Here is a 22,032-nt window from a genome sequence, read left to right as displayed (position 1 = left end):
AGGTGAGATTCTGCTCGGCCTCCTCAAGTGCTCACCGAAGTATATCCCGGTCGTCACCTAGAACAACCTCCGAGATTTCAGCCCAATGGATGAAGCTACCTGGATTATGGACGTATACCCCTTGTTTTAAAACAGTTGCAGGCGCCGTCTACATACTGAGGCGTTTGTGGCGACGTTGCGGTGCGTAAGCTTCAACCAAAGCAAAGCTCACCACCACATTCTATGATCATCATCGTGTGAAGTTCCTCAGTATGTCGACTGCGCCTGCCGCTGTTTCTAAACAAGGAGTACGTGTATATATTCTACATTTTGTGACGAGTACAGAAGGCACGAAAAATGATAAAGTGAGGTAGTAGATTATGGTTATCGCTTCTGTACATCGGTTTAATAAATGTGAGCCTCCAACAGCTCAGGACGATCTAACACCCTTTTAGTCGATATTGGTAAAATACATCTCTAAAGTAGGGCGTCTCAGCTTCCGTTCCAAAATATGTGCATATGAAGTTGGCGAAGAAAAGTTAATGGGCACTTTTTTCAGCTTTGTAGCGATGTTGTGCGAATGACACTCTTTTTTTTTCTTATGTACTTCTGGCCGTAACATACCTATAAAACGCCGAGGGCCTAGTTTATCATTTCTTTTAATAAAGGTCTTCCGCATATGGACAACAAGAACAACTCACCCTTTCTCCTTTTACACTATTTTCTTTTGAAGAACACTTCGGATATTGTAAAATAAACATGGGCTCTATTCTATTGGTCGTTAACTGCAAAATATCCTCAATAAAGCGCGTTGGTTACGCGTGCATAAAACCCGACAATGAACCCGCCAGCAGCTAACCGGGCAGCAATACGAGCCGTATATCTCTTGTATCTTGGCAGAAACGTTCTCACATACGCCATAGAGTCAATAAGGGGCGCCAACACTTGTCCGCCCTATAACAACCTCTACGCGACCCCTCGCTGCGAAGCCGTCGAGCCTTTATCGAGGACAATGCGATAAGAGAACTTCACTCTGCGCGCAGCCATGTATTGCAGCGGTCGGGTAAGCCTGGCCCATGTCGATCCCTCTTCGGACCGGGCTGTGTGCGTCGACTCCGCAAAGCGCAAACGCGAGTAGTCACTTAAGCCCGTTCCCTTGGGCCAAACATTGAGTGTGCGCTGAGCGGTAAACAGGTGCATTTGGCCCTTCGACGTCGTCGCTCGCGGAAAGCCATCGCAAACCCACCATGCCCGCCACGAGGTCGCGATTCAAGGCGCGACGGAGGGTGTGAGCAGAAACGAGGAACGGTTGCGATGCTTCGTACGATTGTCAGATCTGATCGTAGGATCCGATCGTAAGAGAGAACATCGAAGACCAAACGGCCCAGAAGACAGGTAAGTGTTTGGGGGGCAAAGTGATCACTTTAATATACGTACATTGATGGGGGCGACGTGACGTCACAGCTGTACCGTGACCATCGCCGATAAGGCATGCCGTTGAGAGCGCCTGCGTTGTATATATGTACTCAAAACCACGCGTGCGCTCTCACTGGCGAAACGAATAATGGTAGGACGCTAATGTTGGCCTGATGTACTCCTCAAGAGGCACGTTGAAGCAAGATTCAGAAAAACCGAGTTCAGTCGGCGTTTCCACCAATAGATTGAAGCAGAATTGGCATAGGTTTTTGTTGTTATAACAGGATAAGCATCGTTCGAGCATATTTAGCGAACACCTACAAACATGCGCCAATAGTTCGTCAACGTTATCAATTGTTCAGCCAGCATCGTAGCAAATACAGCCGACCGTAGGCATCAATTGTGCTTAAAAAATATTCAATGATTTCGAGTACTTCGTACTCAACTATGGGAGAGCACTGAACCGTCCAGCTGTAGTATGTAAATTTTGATCAATTAGTAGTGTATGCAGGACACTGCGGTTTAAGAAAGGACGAAAGAACACAGACACTGGCATAAAACTATAGTGCTTATTCTTCCAGGCAGCATATAGACTCAACTGCTATTGCAAAATAATTGATATGTGGGGTTTAACGTCCCAAAACCACCATATGATTATGAGAGACGCCGTATATAGTGGAGGGCTCCGGGAATTTCGACCACCTGGGGTTCTTTAACGTTCACCCAAATCTGAGCACACGGGCCTACAACATTTCCGCCTCCATTGGAAATGCAGCCGCCGCAGCCGGGAATCGAACCCGCGACCTGCGGGTCAGCAGCCGAGTACCTTAGCCACTAGACCACCGCGGCGGGGCTGCTATTGCAAAATAACGGAACTAATATGAAAAAAATAAAACTAGTATGCATGTAATCGTGAACGAACTACCCGAAACGTGTACCCTTCTGCATCATTCAGTAAACTTTTGTCACTGCTGATCAAGGCTGGTAGCATGCGAATAAATACGGTAGTTCAATTCGGCCAGAAGCATTCGTTGTACACCGGTTCAACGTGTTGGTTGAAGGCGCCCCCCCCCCCAAAAAAAAAAAAAACGTCTTCAACAAAGAAAAAAGAATAAAATAAATTCCTTACCTTAGTAGGCACCTGTATACCAGCTGGAGGACTTGACGCGTTCCTTATTTTCGATGAAGGCAAAAAATGACTGCGGCCCGTGGACTAAGATTTATGAGCACGTTAAATAAACCCACGTATAGTCAAAATTACCGGAGCCATCTACTATACGGCGTCTCTCACAAGTGCATCGTGGTTTCGGTATGTTAAATCCCAATAAATATTATTACGAAAAACGTGCCCGCGTGCAATTTCAGAAACCCTCAATCGCTTATTATTATTTTTTTTTTGCTTGATGTTTACCGCGCAGCACCCGAGACGTAATTTCAAAGTTCAACCCTCCACAAAAACTTCCTCTGTATACGCTTCGTGATTATCCAATGCCTCGCAGGCAGATGCGTCGTTGAAGTGCATATCAACTCCGTTTCCGCAATAAAGTTACCAATTGGTAGTCAGCGCGTGTGCCGCACCTGTGTGTCAGGTCTTCGTTTTCGAGTATGCCGCTGCTGTTATTCACCGAGAACCGATGCTAAGCTGGCGGCATTGTTTATCTTCGTCACGTTCTACTCGTCTAAAGCGGGGTACGATTTATCCTCTGAATAAACCACAACATTTGTCAGTAACTGCATAGCTTATACGCAGATGGCGTCAGGCTTCTCGCATTTTCGAGATTTCTTGTTAACTCTTTTTTTCGTATTACTTTAGTTTCATATAATCACAGCTGGTTCTTTCACTTGGCAAACAGGCAGAGAGTTCCACGCAGCGATAGATATCAACTACAAAAATCTTAGCCTATCGATGAGGGCAGATGAGTGTGCTGAAAGATGAGCATTAATGCATTTCGAATCCAACAACGTGCGTTTCTGTTCCAAAGACGCACAGGACACTGAGGTGCGCTACAAACAACATAAAGTCTCATCCTATATATCTCATCCAAACGTTACTCTTCTCCCTAATATCGGGGAACTTATAACTGTCTTGTCAGGCATTAGTAATTGTACAAGTTTTCAAACAAGCCTGGCAACACCTAACCGCCCTTCGTCAACCTTCCTGTGAACAGTGAAAGCAATTAATTTCGGAGCAAACAAAACAAGTAAACAAAGTAAAAAAAAACAAGAGCATGCTCTTCCATGTCCGATTATATTATTGCGGCGACATGCGATTTCATAGCAGAGGGAATCTCTGATGCCCCTTATTTTTTAGCATATCCCACATTAGGATGTAGACTTGCATCAATAAGGTATTCCTTAGTTTATGTGTAAAAATCAAGTGTTGAACACCGACCCTGTGCGCGTAAAGTTAATCCGGTGAGTTTATTCACACTAAAAGCACAGCGCGGTGTGTGCTAGCAGCTATCAGTTCCAATAATTCGTCCTCTTTACCACACAATACCAACGGCTGCGCATATAGGACAAATTGGTCTTTTATTTCGGGCTCACCAGCTTCATGCATGTTTTATCTTACGTCTCGTAGAACCATAACGTTATCTACATGTCAATCTGCCCTTCCTTGGTATTATTACTTTCTGTATCACTTGTAGCTGTGTAATAAAATGACAGCGGTACGGGTGGATAACACGGTATGGGTGGGAGGGAACGCTGATGTAAGAATGGTATTAAGGGTACCTATCATATTTTAACTGAATAAGGGCGTGCACATATAGACACACGCACTAGAACAAGAAAATGCACACAACAAAAGCGCCATTCGCAACTAAAGTTTATTGGAAAGCAAGGTAGGTGCATATATACCACTTTTGTCACATGACCTGGCTGGTGAAACAGCAAAACAACAAAATGAGGCTATAAAACACGTGACTCAAACCGGATCGTCACAGTGCTGATGAGGTATGAAAATTCTTTTTGTGTGTTAACGGCATGGAGGGTGAGCTTACGAATTTCTTCCCACTTCTTCTAATATGAAACGCCTGTATAGGCGTGATCACGGAGGAGGGGGCAGGCAGAGGCGCGGCCGCGTTCCCTATAGTGACTCAAAGGGAGAGGGGGGTGCGAGGTCCACTCCTTGCATTGATTTAGTGGGGACGGGGAACCTGCGTGGAACGCTTGCAGCCCCACCCCTGTAGGTGAACCCTGCAACGCCTATGGTAACTATTGATGTCAGCACGTGGAAATTGTTCAGTGCGAACATTGTTCTACTCAAATTGAAATACATCGGCCTATTTTCTATTCACTTCTCATAAAGGTGATGATAATGGGGGTTTTATGGAGCAAGAACCGTAATAGCGTGCGCGCTAATAACGGGCTTATGAAGCGCTAATGACGAGCTCATGGGCTATATCGTGCGCACACATGTCAAAGTGACATTGCTGTTGTAAGGGCATCGAAAGTCTTTGCAAGCGTGCGCAAGAGGTATTTAACATTATGACAATGAGTTGTCAAATACAATTGTAATAAAAATAGCATTTGTAATCAACTGGTTATACGCAAGTGCCAGAAGCACAACTACCTCCAGGGCCCTTGAGTGCAAGGCGTTCGAGAGACACGTGCTATAGAGTCCGATAATTCTACAGCAACGACTTCTCTTTGATTTCGGAACAGTGAATGTCGTGCTAATATTGCAAATATGCGAGAAAACTATATTTTGCATGGCATATGTGATCCTCATACGTAGTATCCTCGTGAACAGTCGCATCGCATATGTTTATTAAAATGTCGTATCTTTCGTTCCAGGTAAGGACACTCTCGTCGAAGAGCTAAACAACAGGCAAAAAACGTAATTCTGCACGAATTCCACCATGCTGCCTATAGTGGCCTTAGTGTTGGCCGTTGTGGTGGTCCTGGTGTCGGCGCTAACCATAGCCTGGCTCTACCTACGCTTGGTCAGGCAGATGTACCGGGAGGACCACAAGGGCTCGTACGAGCCGGCCAAGACGGAGGAGAAGGTTCTCGGCAAATCGCTCTCTCTCCTCAACGGCAAAGCGAAGACCCCAGCGTCCGACAAAACCGACAACAAGGACGTCGTAGAAGCGACCGAACCGTCGGACTCCAGCGTCACACTCTTGTCAGTCACACCGCGCGAGCCAGAGGATGGCATCGCACTCAACGGCAGCTTCGCCGAGTTGGACCAACTACGGACGGACCAATCACGTTCTCCGGACAGCCGTCCGATGACGTCTACACCCGCAGATGGCGCTAGCTTGTGCCGCTCCAGGGTACCGCAAGTGCACACTGCTTACGCAGGACGATCACTCCGCTACGCGCCCATGTCTGCCATGGAAGCTGACCACATTCAAATCGCCGCGTCAGAGGTATCCATGACATCCCACCAAAATAAACTGGTGACACACACGATCGCAACTGTCGGGAATGGCAGTGCGGGCACACCAACGACCATAACACGCCTCGAAGGAGCAGCGAGTGAGAATGCCGAAGAACTGTCTCTGTCACCGATGTTCTGGGACTACGCGGGCTTCGAGTGGCCCGGAAAGAATCGCGAAGACGTCTTCACCGCGGACGTGGATCCTCACACCGGTTCAGAGTGCAGCGTGGCCTTCTGCGAAGACCAAGAAGAGGAGGAAGACTCGGACGGCCACTCGAGCACGTCGGGGGTGCACCGAGTGCTGCGAAAGACGGAACGTCCGTACTCTTGCTATCCGTTCGTCGAACACTGCCCGCGTCAAGAGCAAGGCCCGACGTGCATTCAGTTCGTGCCAGCAGATTGCACCCTCGCGCAACGCACTACCGCTGCGTCGACGGGAAGCTTGCCCATATCGGAAGAAGACGAAGCTGACCAAGCGTTCTTCGGCAAGGCCCAGCATGACGAGACCTACAGGCAGTACTTGGAAAGTATTATCCTGAAGCGTAAAGCTCGGATGTACTACGGACCATACGGCCATATTCCGCGTTCCTGAATATTACACTATGAACACCTGTACGCAACGTTGCCAGATCCCTGCACCCTTTCATATGGGAGCTTATCAGCTTATCCTTTCAGCAGCCCAAATCAATTGCCTCAGACTCCTTCGTCTTGGATAGGCAAAATAGCTTTAACCTCGCTCTCTCTCTCTCTCCCCAGTATTGTTCTCTCAATGTACATTGAGTGAGTGCCCTGTTTTGTTTATGCCTACGTACAAAATGGCATCCGCGAATGTTGACGAAGTAAACCAAAGTAAGGGAAACAGGCGAGGAATGAAATGAGTAGGAGACGTATATACGCTGATGTTGACTGAAAACGTGTTGGTGCGCGTGTTTGTCACGCTCTCGTATTTGTTTTCGCTTATTTACAATGATCATCGTTCACAATAGTCCACAACCAACTCATCATTGCTATATATACTCAAGAAATTGAAAGTCTCTGCTAAACCTAAGAACTTCGTTGTCATTGATGAAAACATGTTCTCGAGGGGGGGGGGGGGGGGCAAACAAATTGGCTTGAAAGGCACGCGTGTACTCACAGAAGAAAATTTCGGTCAAAACTGGCCTAGAGGTAAAAGGGGTGGGATATGAGGCGTAGAAATATTGCTGGTCATCTTGTCAGCTATATCGTCACTGTGGCTGTGATACCGACGGTGCCCCATGTAGACGATGATTGCGAAATACGTAACATGGTTACTGCACCTTGGCTGACACTGTATTGATGCTTGCGCCTATCCGATAAGTGAATCCCGATAGACAGCTTAGTAATCGACAGTGCTATATTACAAGCTTACAGGGCATGCTATAACCTTTAGGACTTCATGGTAATAAGGGCTGCAGCGCCCTTAACAGGTCCTATAACCTTTAGGACCTGTTTGCCCTGAAGCCGCGCACTAGAGGCTGGAAGAGCTCTCTAGCCGCATTGGCCCCTCGCACCGGGCTGATGGCCTCCCCCGCGCCTCTCATTCGCCTTTTGCCCTCTCTCAAGAGGAGCAGCTGTTGATGTAGGGGCGGAAAGGGGTACTATTTAAACAGAGGCTTTCGGAGCACCCAGGCTCCTGGGCCTTCGCATGGCCCCGCTGCGCTTAATCGTTCATTTGGTGGTGGTCCATGACCCTGGCAGACCGGTCGGCAGCTGCCGTCTGCTCAACCGAGTCCTCTGAACGCAGTAGGGTCTCTGAACCCACTCAGGTCTTGAGGCGTTCTAGGGTCCGCGGAGGAAGATCCACCGGGCATTGACAAAGGATGTGAATGGCAGAAGTATGAGGTTCATGGCAAAGAGGTGAGGAAAAGGAGGCGGAAGGCCATCAGCCATGTGCAGTACTCTCATTTGTGTGACGCTGCTTCACTTGTGTCGATCGAGTCGTGGGCATGCATTCCCAACGAAAGGCCGTGGCTGTGCGCGTCCGGCAGAAATACTTTCGTTAGGCAGAATGTCTTAGCTCATAAGGAATGTGTAAACTGAAAGTACAAAATGAAATGACAAGTCACTTTCGCAAAACGTGTGATTTCATTCCGTGCACTCGATTGTTTTATGGATGAATTCAACTTTCAGGCGCTCGTCGTTTCCTGCGTGTAACAGGGAACATCAAGCAACGCTTAAAACTGATTTCCTTTAATAAAGGCGGTTCATAAAGCAACCTTGGTTACATCGGGTGCATCTATCGTGGTCGCTGACATCTGAAAAGTTGCTTTAGAACATATTTGAGAGGAAGGCACAATCCCAAGTCCATACCAAGTAACGCTTTCATTTACTATCCTGCTTCAAAACACTAGCAGCCCAAAATATTCCGTCGTACGGGTTTCTGCAGCGAACGAACTTTCACAACGGTTAGATTGACTGTAGAACGTTAGAAGAATGTTCTGCATTTTCGTTGACGCGAGAACCACTTCTTGGTATGCGGTATCGAACGCAGCAGCGCTAGCGTTGTAACAAACATAATAGGCGTGGACAGTGGCGAGGAGGCATAGGCGTGCTCACGGTTCCCCCTCACCGGGGTGGAGGGGCAAATGTTTATAACAACACCCCCCCCCCCCGACTGAGTCAATGTAGGGGGCAGATTCTGCGCCACTTCTCTCTTAGGTGACAAGGGGAGCTGCCCTCTCCCCCCTTTCGCCCACCTATGGGTAGGAATTGCGGCTGCCTCTGTAATAATTGAGCAGAGGCGCTCATTGTTTAATCCCACCTTTACTCAGTCTGAGCAGTGCGCGGGTTTTTGAAGATAATGGCGGCCATTGGCTGGCCATTGCGAGAGAGCAGCACGTCATAGCTTCCACCTTTATTTTTGCACCAGAAGCTATTTCTTTTTCAGACTCGACCAATAAAGGGTGGGGGGGGGGGGCAATACGACAGAACTCCCCTTCCCCGTATACATAACTTTGTGCACACTTGTGGTAACGAACCAGAACAGAAATGTTTATAGATATCAGTTCGATAAGTTTTAAAGTCTCCATTGTAAGATTTTCTTTTCACTGACGTTATACAATCATGTTAGAAGGGAGCATGAGACATTGCGGCTACAAAAAGCATACAATGTAACAAGTACAACAAGACAAGCGTTCTATGGTCAAGCGGTTTAATCTTAAAGTCTAGATATGAATGCGCTAACCCTCACCAAGTTGTTCAAGCCAGCAGTCGGTGAAGCGAAACGGGCAGGCAGCTATCGAATGGTCCAGATATGAAACCAGTTGTGTATCCATTCCAAGCACCGATACGTACGTATGTACATTAACGCTTGTATGAAGGAAGGGGTAAAGTGGTCTCGTAATCTGTTAGTATATATCTTCAGGTATTTCTCAGAGAATATTACTGATTGCAATGGTTCCGTTTAAAAATGCACTGTATGCGCATACGATATATCTAAAGACGCATGGAATGTGAATTATGGGAAAATTTGTTATGGTATATGGACAAAAAATATCAATCATATTTCTGCTAGTGCATCGTGAACTGTACAAAACCAAAGTGAAAAAAACTTGAGACAACGTCTCTGATACGGTACACTCTAATTTTTGAATTTGCATGCAAAACGATACAAAACTATGTGAAGAACTGTCCACGAGGTACGTTGCCTCTGAGATGGTAGGATTTACTTTTTGAAACTGCATACAAACGATATGTTCACGTCTATACATTTAGAGGTGACCTGGAGGTTATTTTCCCAGCAGCAACCATTTCACCAACAGCTTTGCTGCAATGTTGCACAACCAAATTCACCGTCGAAATTCTCGTAAAATACATAAAAAAAGTTGTGTCTCATCAGTTCAGCGGTACGAAAGTGTTGCGAGAACACAATCATGCTCTTAGAGACATAAAGAACAATCGCAGCGCTTTAATCGAAAGTCATAGACGTCCGAATCCTAAACGCGAGCCTGCAGGCGTTACAGCGAGGATCAAACAACGGGATCGAACAAGACATCGCGAGATTCTCAGAACCAGGTATACCGGTCCAGCTTCGCTCATTCATGAGCCAACCGGTGACACCTGGCGGCTGCGAGAGCATTCATCTAAGAGACTGCACGACCTCATTTCCACGCGAAGTCGCTCAGCACCGTCCATTCTCGTTAAAGGGAAGCACGATTCCCTACGGTTCCAACCATCGCCCTTTAGTAGCACACTGGGTAGGGACACCGTAGCCGCATTCGTGAACCTCGAACAGGGAGGGACGCAGTTCTTTTCGTGAACATCCGGGGACAACAGCGACGCATCGCTGCACCCCAAGTCGAACTTCTCTAGCGTCACTTGTCCGTGCACCACGTCGCCCTCTCGGATGTCCCCGACGTACCACCGCTGGGGTTGCTCCTGCTGCTCGTCCGACTTGGCGCGACAACCGGCTGCGGACGTCATGCGACAATGACGAGGAGCTGGCGGTTCCTTAACGTGCCATGTACTGTCGTACAGCTCGATGACGCTCGAGTAAGACCGACTCTGCTCGGCCAGCCCGCAGTTACGCCTGCCCACTGGCGGGACTCCGGTGCTGCTGACGTCATTAGTTGAGAAAGCATCCGAGTAGCTGTTGTACAATCCGGCCACGCTGTGTGCAGCCGAGTTGAGTTTGAAGGCCGCCATGCAGGAATCAGAGTTGAGGCCGTAGCAGAGGCACACTGTCACGCTCAGCAGGACCAGGACGACGAGGACGATGGCCAGTAGAAGGAGCAAGTGCATGACCGCGCACCTTGCCGCATTACACCTTCGCCTGCTGCTTCGGCGCGTGTGGCTGGATGTTATTCCGCAAGAAAACACACCGCTCTACAAACGGCTGTGCCCGGTCTGTCAGAGCACAGCACGGCGTCCTTCCGTTTCACTTAAGAGTTTGTCGAAGCTCGTTGTGGTCAGACGCATGTGTGTCGCTGGAACGCTTGCAACTCAACCTGCGTGAAATAGTGAGAGAGGGCAACACTGAAACTAGTTGAATAGGCTTAAGTCATGGAAAGAACTCTTCATTGGCACGATAGCACTGAAAACCAGGACAGTGGCATCAAAACTACAATGATATCGGAGATGTACAATGAGGTCGCATCGACAGCGTGATTTAGTATAGTCTCTTGCACCCTTGTAGTCCTGCTCGTGTCATTGCTCGTCCATAGTAAATATAGTCGAGAATGACACGTCTCTACATATGAAGACGTGCCTGTGGTACTGCGGCGTTAAGCGCCATATATACTGTATCTAAACTAGGAGTACTTTCCGACAAAACAAGCCTCCTTCTTTGACAGCATTACTGCTCGCCTTTAAAATATATGCAGTATCGGAAGAAACTCTTCTAACCTGTATTTCCAGAAGGTGAGAGGCGTATTTCAGGGCTGGCTGATTAATAAAAGTGCTGCTAGAACTATCCTGAACTTCAACCAGCATGAATGTCGTCTACGACCGGAGTGCTTTATCTCGTTCTTCACAATCAAGATATATATAGTGAGCTGAGCTGCATCCTGTTTGCTATACACCCCATGCAAGGACAGAGAGATAGAAATAGAGATGACAGAAACGCATATGAAGGAATTTGCTAAGGAAAGAAAAAACTCAGTGGCCCGAGCGAGTCACACATACATGCCTGAATCATTCTAGTCCACAATTCTAAACGTAATATCAAAACATCTGCAAAAATATTGTTCTTATTGCAGAATGTTACCTGAAAGTACGACTACAACCAATCTGCAGTACCACGACCTTCCTGTGGCTGCCTTCGAAGCAACCATGTTTACAGTGCCATTTGCCGCTGATGGGCAGCTGCTTCTTTATACCCAGCTGGAAAACAGCACATCACTGTAACTGCCCCCCCCCCCCTTAAAGTGCTCAAGCAGTGATTCTATACGTCCACGTCTTAAAATAACAAAAAAGGGCAAAGAGCGATAGTAATGGTTTCAAGACTACTTCACGAGCCAAAACACGTTCGCTTCTCTAATCGCTGATTTATCTCTGGCTATCTGCGCGAGCACGTCCTAACGGCCGATGAACAAAGTGATTAACTGCCCCCAACTGGCACGTGTGGAGGACACGTGCAAGGTTTTCTGCTTCTTTCGTCAGGACAGTCGAAACAAGTGAAGTGAATGTGCTCCTCAGTAATATCAGCGTGGCACGTGAACTGAGAGATAAACGGTTTTTTGGGCCCTCCAGGAAAAAATGATAAACCTGCAGTGGCTTTCGGCACCGATTATGCAGCGAGTTGTCAAACTTTCCCGGTGACAGAAACGTGGAACTGCAGTGCGAAAAACCATTCTCTACGAAAATTTGGGTGTTCCTTCTATGCGGGCTTTCGTACCCAGCATCAACTTTCTTCTTTTACTTTACTTTTATTAAAAGAAGGAGCTCAGATATGTGTAAACTATTCAGTCTTTGCACTGTCTAGTGGTCTTGTCATAGACACGTCAATTGATCTGCCAGAACAAGTGCTTGTTCTCGAGCACACAAAAGCTGACATGGAGGCTTGCAATAAACCATAATTGCTTGTAACTGCAATATACATTTAACATAACTTCACGTATATATAGGTAGAGCATTCACGTTCACGTTTCGAAAGCATTCTTTATTTAAGGCTATTAGCACGTTTTACAAACTTCAACAAAAAATTTCAGGAGTTCGTAGCTTATTCGCTCTTACAAGCGACGTTAGCGTGGGGAAAGGGCCAATTCTGATCATACTATGATTTTGTGAAAAGGCTGTGATCTCTCAAAATGTATATACATTTCTTAGAAGGCCAGTTTAAAGGAAAACTGACCTTCGGCAGAATTTTAGTACAGAATACCGAAAAAACAAAACGCTCATGCACAGAAAAATATCACTTCACCTTACTGGAGCCATATCGCAGACATTCATGGCCCATATGATGCGCTACATTGCAATCATGGGTTCATCATTCATTACGGAAGCGACTCGATGCCAGTCACCAGCCCATCTTGCAAAAAATTGATACCACAGAACATGTCACTCGCTACAAGGCCCTGCTGTAGTTATGATCACAAGTGCACTCTGGGTCCGATCTGCGTTGCGATTATCACCCCACCCTGCCGGATTTCCACCTCACACTATCGTCGGCGAAACTGCGTACTATCTTTTCTTCAGGAAAGTGTGGCTCGCCTTTTTCAACTGCATAATCAGATGCATCCGGGTTAAATGCTCCATAGTACAAAATAGTTGCGACGCATTCGACGTTTATCTTGGAAGATGGTTCAACTACCTTATCTTACATGGCATCGCTAGTTCGCGGTATGATCTAAAACGAAAAGAGCTTCCTTAGGTTAAAAGCCAGTCGAAAGCGACATTAACGTGTGCAGATAAGGCAGGTCACATTCTCCGCGACGGGCGAAGTGCATACGAACCTAGCAGTCCCGACGTACACCGAAGAACTGTAGCGTGACAGCAGGGCGGGCGTTGATCCTTGCAGACCTGTTCACTGAAGCCACCTCGCCTCAGGGCTGCTTGCCATCGGCTCAAGATTGCAGGACGCTAAATAAGGTGTTCGCCACGGCATCGGAAGACTGCGCGCACGTCCCCTGCTCTGAAAGGCAAGTGCGCCGAGGAGGCCGACCCGGTGGAAAGGACATAAACGACGCCCTTATCGAAAGGAGCGTCAGGGCTCTCGAGGTGGGCCTCGCGGCGTCCCTCCGCAGTGGCGTTATCTTATCGGCGCAGCCGAAGCTTCGCGGAGATCTGACGCGCGCTGCAGGCCTTGTTGTCTTCGGACTGCATGCACCTGCGGCGGTTGCGTGGCTCGATGGTCAGCTGTTCACTTATCACACGTTTTCCTTTGTCTTCCTGGTTTACACGCGGTTAGGCGGGGCCTTTCGTCGCGCAACACGAAACAATGTCACAGTTAAACAGTCCGATTGGTTAGGCCTTTTGTGTTTCGTAATAGATGTTTCGACCTTGTTAGCGGTTGTCGAGCGTCAAACTTGCTTTTTATTTTCCCTGGTTCTCAGCGTCGACCCATGGGGGTAATATAGGCTACTCAATAGGGGCACAAGACAAACACAGGAGTCGACGGAGCCAGATTAATCGGAGGAGCAATAAAACTCGTGCCTTCCTTGTGGTGTGTGCGCTCTGGGGCGACTTTTTATGTAGATGGTACTGGGGAAGAGTGCACACATTGCACTGTGAGACCACTGCAGGAAACTTTCCGAGCTTGGAAGGAGCTTCGTTTTGCTGCAGCCTCAGAAACACGGTCAGAACTGTCGCGGCGATTTCACATGTATCGTTATCAGCTTCGCAAACACGGCAAACTCTGGAACACGGAAACGACTTATCGGTTCAAACCGCATATATATACAGCTATCAAGCACTTGCACAAAAATATAAGAAAATATTGGATTGAGGGGGACTCATTTTAAGCCTAAAAAATGCACACATTGTACCCCAAGTAATGGAGTTCTCATCAGCAGGCGTGTAGTTTTTCATGACATTCAATCAGCTATTTAGGACACGTCATTTAGCATTATAAATACTGTCCCGATTGTGACAGCGGCAATTAAACAACCGTAGACAACGAAACATGTGATCTCGGTAAAATCAGAAAAGTCTATTTACTTGCCTTATAAATATCGGCTTAAAGAGAAAGCCCATGAAAATGAAAAACTGCTGTGCTGTATATACTATGCCTTCAGAGGCATGTCGCGCATGCGTCGATAAATATGTTCTGTGGCGTGTTTTATACCCTATGACTCTGAAGTGGATTAAAGAAAAATGGGTAGCAACAGCAACAACACCTAAATGACATGAAATATTGTGTTCAGAAAAAAACATGTATTTTGTTATAGCATCCCAAACCGTAAAGGATGCCACATCATATTGCCATGATCTTATATATATATATATATATATATATATATATATATATATATATATATATATATATATATATATATATATATATATATCTTGGCGACGAAGCACGTCGTATCAACATCAACTCCTAAAACGGCGGCCGAATTTTCACAGTATGGGACATGGATCTTTAAAACTTTTTTATGACTTGAATCAATATTGATGAAAATTTCTTTGTGTAGATCGGAGAGGCGATTTCAAATGTGCGAATAGGTCAGTATCTTACCTAGTCTTTACATATTAAACATTACGTATGCCTTTTTTTAGGATAAATGTATTCCACCGAGAGTGTCATGTGGTAAATATGCATGGCACCGTAATCCTGAATGAAAACTCTACCCAATAAAAAAATAACGCATATTCCAACTTCGTTCAAACAAAATGTATGCCAAGTTGTATATTCGTGCGTAAATCAATAAGTAGCTGAGACTTGCGCCCGCGAAAATGTCCAGACAAAAAAAAAAGCATAACCAGTTTCTTGGAATCTATCCACGGTCCTTTGAGGAAGTTCTAAGATGAATGAGACACTTAGGAGAAGCCCCTGGCTGCCAGGTATGCCAGGCTATCACCATATGTAGTAGCATTTTCCCAACCCCTGTTTCCCTCCTCCCCATAAAAGTGACATGAAATGACGTTGTCATCGTGTTGATTTCTGGCTATAAGCACTTATGCGTTCGCGCAACGCAGAGATGCTTTACCTCAGCGGAGCCTTCACGTGACCGCGTTTTTCCATTCTGAGAACTCGACTTGTCGATCGTCACGATCTTCCGGCGGTTCCTGTTCCTGGATCGTGTTGGACGGTGGTCGCACTGTCCAGATCTTCATTAGAACCCAACAGCAGCGGACGCTGAGCAAGACCATCGCCAAGCCAATCACGAAGAAGGCGATCAACAAGGCCTCCATGTTCCTCTCCGCTCATCTTCTTATCACACTTCGGCCTGCTTTCGAACGAGCGCAGCGAACAACCTCACACCGATCTGCAAATGAAAACACTTGAATTATAGGTTTCAGTTTCGACTATTATTTTCTTCAAAATACATATATGTTCATCGTTTATAGTGTTCATACGAATTTGCCAAAGTCCAGCGACTGCGGTGGGACACAAATTTGGGGGAAGTCCGCGCTCTAGCATCAGTCTCCCCAGAAACACTTAAGATGGCTAGAATGTACCCGGTGCACTAAGGTAGCGCAGATTACACTTCGAGCAATTACCGACCCATATCGGTACAACCGGTTTTTGTCTGCAATGTTTGAGACAATCATAAACGTCCGCAATAGTAGTTTTGTTCGAAAATATACGTCATGTCCGATGTTCAATATCGGTTTAAAAAGAGGAGATCCCCTAAAGAAGTGTTACTCTCTACTAAACCTGAAATAATTAATAACATTCAATCGAAATTATGTAAACCGTTGGTCTCTTTTTTAGATTTAAGAAAGCCTTTTCATACCGTAAACCACATCATGTTGTCGACTGAGATTTATTATTAGTGGAGTAAGAGCGACGGCACATGACGGTGGGAGGCCGGGTAGCCTCTGGGCAGGTTCGAAAAGCAGCCAAGATGAGGAAAACTTAGCCTAAGTAGCTATGCTATTTAGCTTTATCGCCACATTCTAATCAAATGGAGCAAAACCGATACCTTGAGTAGACTTCTAATATTATCTTTCAATATCAAAAACAAAAATAACAGAACATTTTTTTAAATTTTGATTGGTCTTCAACACACAGTTAGTTGCAAAAACTATTTATTTATTTATCTATTTATTTATTTACCTTCAAGGCGAAGAGCATTGCACGAGCTAGTGTATAAAACAAAAGCAAAAAAAAGTAACAGAGTACAGTGAGTAAAAAGAAAATACACATCAACAATCATCTAGTAGTGTACTACTTGTGCTCACTAAAACAGTGATGATTACCATTCTACCGGTAAAGAGGCTATTCCACTCCTTAACTGCGCGCAGTACAGAAGCTTCACGCTTGAAATAATTGTCACGGTACCTTCCTCATAAATTTAACCAAGTCGATAGGGAATATAGAGCTGTGGAAAAAAATAATAAATGCGTTCTGATGGACTCTACCATGGTATATTTTATAAATTTAATGCGCTGTTAGGGACGGAAAGTAGAGGTTGGATTTCGTGGCTGCTATGCTAGAAGTGTGCTTGTAGATAATATTGCATGCTTCCTGTTTATACTACATAGCAACATATATTAGCGCGATAGCGTTAAAAAGCTCGTTTCGCAGAAATTCCGGCGTCGGCGTTGTTGGTTGTGAGCAAAAAATCATCATCTTTGCATGACTGAAAAATCGGCAATCTTTTCGTGACCAAAAATTTGAGTAATATAAATAAAACATACATAATAAAGAATTCCCGGTCTGAGTGGAAATCGAGCCCGGGTGGTTTGCGTAGCAAGCGATTACTCTACCTACCTCTGAATGCAATGAAAGTAACTTCCTCTTCTTGGAAATGCAGTGAAAGTAACTTCCTCTGCTTGGAAACGCAGGGAAAGTAACTTCCTCCGCTTGGAAACGCAGTGAAAGTAACTTCCTCCACTTGGAAACGCAGTGAAAGTAACTTCCTCCGCTTGGAAACGCAGTGAAAGTAACTTTTACGCTTTACTGACACACACGTCCTGTGCACACGTTTTACAATACAACATGGAATACCGCCGTAATAATGCGTGGTACATGCGGACATTGCCATCGGGCGTCAGAACAAAGAATCATCATGACTTCACAGTTAAAGACAGTCATCCGTTACAAAAGACACACACCCTACCACGCCCTCAGGGCCACGTGGTGGGTGCATATAAAGCTCGAAAAGACTTCCTACACTAAGTGATTGAAGTACGCACTAGGAACCGAATATCACTATCGCGTTCAACTCTTAAAGGCGAAGCTTAAGGGTCCCTCCATTTTTAACAAGAACTAACAGACAATGATGACAAGTAAGGTATAGGGCCTGTTACATTTTGAAGGATTGATTGATTGATATGTGGGGTTTAACGTCCCAAAACTAACATATTATGAGAGACGGCGTAGTGGAGGACTCCGGAAATTTCGACCACCTGGGGTTCTTTAACGTGCACCCAAATCTGAGCACACGGGCCTACAACATTTCCACCTCCATCGGAAATGCAGCCGCCGCAGCCGGGATTCGATCCCGCGACCTGCGGGTCAGCAGCCGAGTACCTTAGCCACTAGACCACTGCGGCGGGGCACATTTTGAAGGTCGTAGGTTCGGTTCCTGTCGGTGGCAAGTTATCTTTGCGTCCACTTTCCTTTCTTGACATTTACATTACAATTACTTCTAATGTCAGGCCATATACTTTCCTTGGCATTATTGTCTCTTAGTTCACATTAATCTTGTATAGCAAGCCTTTAAACTTACACATATTTCCTTCAGTTATAGCCACATATAGCTATTCACAGCAGGTGATTGATTCTAATGCAGCGCTGTTCAAGATGTAAATAGGGAGTGTTCCGGGCAACACGAATAACCTCGAAATTCCTTACATTTATTTCAATAAACAATATTTTGCGCCACGTGGTGCAGCAACTATATCGGATTGCTTAGCACGAGTTAATTGCTCTATCACATAGTTTATGCAAGGTCTCTAGAGTTCTTGCCAGCTATGCAGAGCAATTTAGGAATATACTATTGAACAGAATAGTGTTGTAGGCCCGTGTGCTCAGATTTGGGTGCCCGTAAAAGAACCCCAGGTGGTCGAAATTTCCGGAGCCCTCCACTACAGCGTCTCTCATAATCATATGGTGGTTTTGGGACGTTAAACCCCACATATCAATCAATCAATCAATTGAACAGAATAGTAGGCGCATTACACGTTGAAACAGTTTGTACTTGAAGCCGCAGACCGAAATTGATCGGTATATTTACCATAAAAACAGTTCGGCTTCATTCTCGTGCAGAATTTTGTTTCTTGTCCCGTTCGCAATAGCCCACGTGCTGTGCCCTCCGAATTGGAAACCGACGATATCGGGCACCGTCAGCGCAGTGCGGTATAGCCACCGTTTGTTAACGTGCGTGCAACTTGATCACTGTGTGTTTGCAGCCGCGTCGTGCGTTGAGTACATCGATGCGCACCAGCCGGCTGCTGGGGTGAGCACGAGCACAGCAGGTGCGGCGCCAGGAGTTTTAAGACGACAGTATTTCCTAGGTGTTTAGAACAAATTTTCGATGATTTAGGGTACAAGGTACTCTACTGTGCGAGAGAAATGAGCAATCCCATTTTCGAAAAAAAAAAACCAATTGAAAAACTTTGGACTGTTGGTCGACTTGTCAGTGTATCATCCAAAACTGCCAAAACCCAACCACATCCACAGCACCCACGAATACTGATCTGCTTTCGGCATTCATACTTGTGCGTATGTCTAATTAAAAGGAAATATTTCACGCACCTGAGACACAAACTAAACAGGTCCACATATCTGTGGCGTGTTCTTTTATAACATAAAAGGCATACATAAATAATTCTAAAGAACGTTTATTACGCTGCACTCACAATGCAACGCAATGCACGAAAAGGCGGGTGTTTTGCTAAGACGATAAGGTGGTGGCACATACCTACCCGTTGCCTTGCATTCTACAACTTATGGCATCCAAGATGGCGCGCACACGCAGGCTATATCGGAAGTCATTCTTTTGTTTTCCAAGATCATTGCGAGATAGCGCTCATATTTCACGCAGCGCCTCCAGAATCCTATTCACCAATTTTCTCGCGCAGAACGTCAAATAAACGTTTTATTCGCTCTCTCCATGCAGACGCAAGACTATCGTTTTTCGACGACATTTGCAGTGAAACACGCAGATACGGGGCCAATTTTTTTTTCTGGGGAGGGGCGGGGGGCAAGGAGGCACACATTTTATATGTTGTTCCGAGAATCTTGGAGAAGCTCCAGCTCACCCATTCCCCCCACCCCAACCCCCTGGTGTGTAGGCCGACGTGCGTACGCTCACATAAAAATTTCGCGCCAGTTTTTCATGGCCCGAACTGTGCATTCAAGCAGAATAATTGAAAACAAGTGGCGGGTAGACGTCCACGTGTGTGCAAAACAAACCTGCCATATGTAAGCTTTTCAGTATTTTATGATATCGCACCTCAGTTCAGAATTTAGTGGTTGTGAAGATCAGGTGCACAGGATATTGTCCTCCCAACGTATACCTGCCGATCCACGTTTCAATAGCGCCAACCATTTTGTAGTATATATGGCTGTGGCGCAACATGCCTATTTTGGTACGTTTTAACTGTCAACTTTTTTTTACAGTTTAGGCAATATCGTCATTTTAAGGTTTAAATTTACCTAAGCTCAACGAGCCAAAACCACCATTATAACTCTTGCTCTGCGACTGGCACCTAAATAAGTGCACAAGGCAAATATGGCACCACTGTTATGCGCCCGTTGGTCAAATACTGAAATAAAGAGAACTATAAAGAATAAACCATACCTCGTGCCACTTTCCATGGTTGTGAAACTGGGGCGAGGGTGGCGGCACATATGGAAGCCGACCAAACGCTTCCTCATCTCTCGGCATATCATTATCGGACTAAAAGAAGCCTAGCAACACAAAGCGCAGCTCGAGGTCAATGTTGAAAAAATATCTCGCTCACTTGTAGAGCACGGTATGCACCTTATGTATGCGGTACTAACCATAGGCTCCCACCACGCTACGATCGCCTGTTCGGGCGTATACTCTTGCACGTACGCTTCTTCCACGAAATAGGTGGAAACAGAACACGGATGTCGACGGTCTGTTCTCATCCTCTCGCCGCATCCGCTTTCCGTCTCGATCTGATACGGCGCTTCCATGTATCACTTCGCGCGGCAAGCCACGAAAGCAACGAGCACTGCATGCAGGTGACGGAGGAATCGTTCGGAGGCTACATAGCTGCCTCGTATGTAGTACTACTAGACGCCAAATGGTGGCATTTTTCTCGCATCCCGTGGGCTTGACATAAGAAGGCTTGTGCATGTCACATGGGCAGCCTGAAGATGATGCTACATCGGAATAAACATTGTCAGGTTAGGTCCTAAATGCGCCTGCGCATCGTGTCAACTTACCTAGCGATGTTTCCAGACGTTGAATGTTGTACTACATGCCTGGTGGCGCTTGTGCAGCGTACGGATATTTTGGGCTCAAGAAAAAACTTTTGTTGGTAGTTTGCGCTCCGAATGTCGCCGTTCTTCTTTGAGTCGCTGTCCTGTATGTGGAATTCAACACTTTGAATATAGGTGAGGTACCTTTAATCTCATCTGTCCACCTAACCGTCCGTCTCCCCCTAACCCACTTGCCTTCTCCGGGAATCCAGTGAGTTACCCTTAATGACCAGCGGTTATCCTGCCTACGCGCTACATGCCCGGCCCATAGTCTGAATGTCTTGCAGTCAGACTACGTTAACTCACTATGAAGAGACGGACAGGCGAGGGAAGAAAACCAATACGAAAAAATACCCAATAATGTTTTTGCAACGCTATATCTTACATGTCCATCTAACATCATATAATAAGAAAATGACATGCTCTATGTTTTTATATTTGTAAAATGCACTTGACAAACTCCACAGATTATCTGATAAACAAATGTTGTGCCTAATCACGAACAATGTTGCTCTTTTTCTTTTCAACTATTGCTCCTGTCCCTTCTCTAATGCCAAAAAGTCCCGAGAATAAATTTAACGCATGACGTGATAAATTTGTGACGTCACAAATAATTGGTGCAAGAACCTAGAGGGGGCTTCGCCATTTAACCTCTGTTCCTCCCTCCCTGTGCCTCCCTTATCGCGTTTTGCTTTCGTTTTTTATTGAAAATTGGTAATTACTAATACAAATGATGGCAACATTTTATTATGAAAATTCAAGGAAAACGGGGAGGGTCCCTATTTCAGGACTCCTATGGTAACCTCTGCGACAGCCCAGGCCCTGAGAATGAGGGCCCGGCGGACCTCGGAACGCCGTCGCGAAGGGTGTCTTTCCACTGCTCTGTGGTACGGGTGGAGCGAGGGATTGGAGGGATGGGGAGCGAAGTAATATCACGAAGCCGCACAACATCACGTACGCCAACGACAACAATACCAACTCCCACCGGGCTCCTTCACGTGCGAGGAGGCTGCCGCACTTCGCCAACTGCAGACGCGAACTTTCCCGTACCTCCACAGGTGTTCTGTGCCTCCACTTCATGAAATAAATATACCCGACTCGCTATACTGATGCCTGTTCAGGCTGTGGCGCTATCCCCACAACTTTTCACGTTGCCGTAATTACTAATACTGTCGACTTTCTTTTTTTTTTTTTTTTTTTCTCCAGTGCCTGTGACTCGATG

The 22,032-nt window shown here is 46.0% G+C and overlaps 2 protein-coding genes across 3 annotated transcripts; one reads left to right on the top strand and one right to left on the bottom strand.

Annotated features, from left to right (window-relative positions):
• The first annotated feature begins 994 nt into the window (after positions 1-994).
• Positions 995-8,019, top strand: LOC119174542 (uncharacterized). The gene is made up of 2 exons (XM_037425493.2): positions 995-1,374; positions 5,194-8,019. The coding sequence occupies exon 2, from the start codon at positions 5,259-5,261 to the stop codon at positions 6,372-6,374; it is 1,116 nt and encodes a 371-aa protein (XP_037281390.2). The 5' UTR covers positions 995-1,374; positions 5,194-5,258; the 3' UTR covers positions 6,375-8,019.
• A 1,671-nt stretch (positions 8,020-9,690) lies between these two features.
• LOC119174545 (uncharacterized) lies at positions 9,691-20,392 on the bottom strand. 2 transcript variants are annotated; one of them, XM_075895474.1, is made up of 3 exons: positions 20,161-20,392; positions 15,394-15,672; positions 9,691-10,749 (listed from the first exon to the last, which is right to left on the bottom strand). In XM_075895474.1, the coding sequence occupies exon 3, from the start codon at positions 10,541-10,543 to the stop codon at positions 9,842-9,844; it is 702 nt and encodes a 233-aa protein (XP_075751589.1). In that variant the 5' UTR covers positions 10,544-10,749; positions 15,394-15,672; positions 20,161-20,392; the 3' UTR covers positions 9,691-9,841. The 2 variants fall into 2 exon arrangements, with proteins under 2 accessions (XP_075751589.1, XP_037281391.1); XM_037425494.2 differs by lacking the exons at positions 15,394-15,672; positions 20,161-20,392 and adding an exon at positions 13,195-13,438.
• Between the last annotated feature and the right edge of the window lie 1,640 nt (positions 20,393-22,032).

Source organism: Rhipicephalus microplus, chromosome 5, assembly GCF_043290135.1.
Source record: "Rhipicephalus microplus isolate Deutch F79 chromosome 5, USDA_Rmic, whole genome shotgun sequence".
NCBI lineage: Eukaryota > Metazoa > Arthropoda > Arachnida > Ixodida > Ixodidae > Rhipicephalus > Rhipicephalus microplus.
This window is presented reverse-complemented; position numbering and strand designations above follow the sequence as displayed.

Bases quoted from the DNA above. Each gene is read 5' to 3' on its own strand.
- LOC119174545 (XM_075895474.1), bottom strand. From the start codon at position 10,543: ATGCACTTGCTCCTTCTACTGGCCATCGTCCTCGTCGTCCTGGTCCTG.
- LOC119174542 (XM_037425493.2), top strand. From the start codon at position 5,259: ATGCTGCCTATAGTGGCCTTAGTGTTGGCCGTTGTGGTGGTCCTGGTG.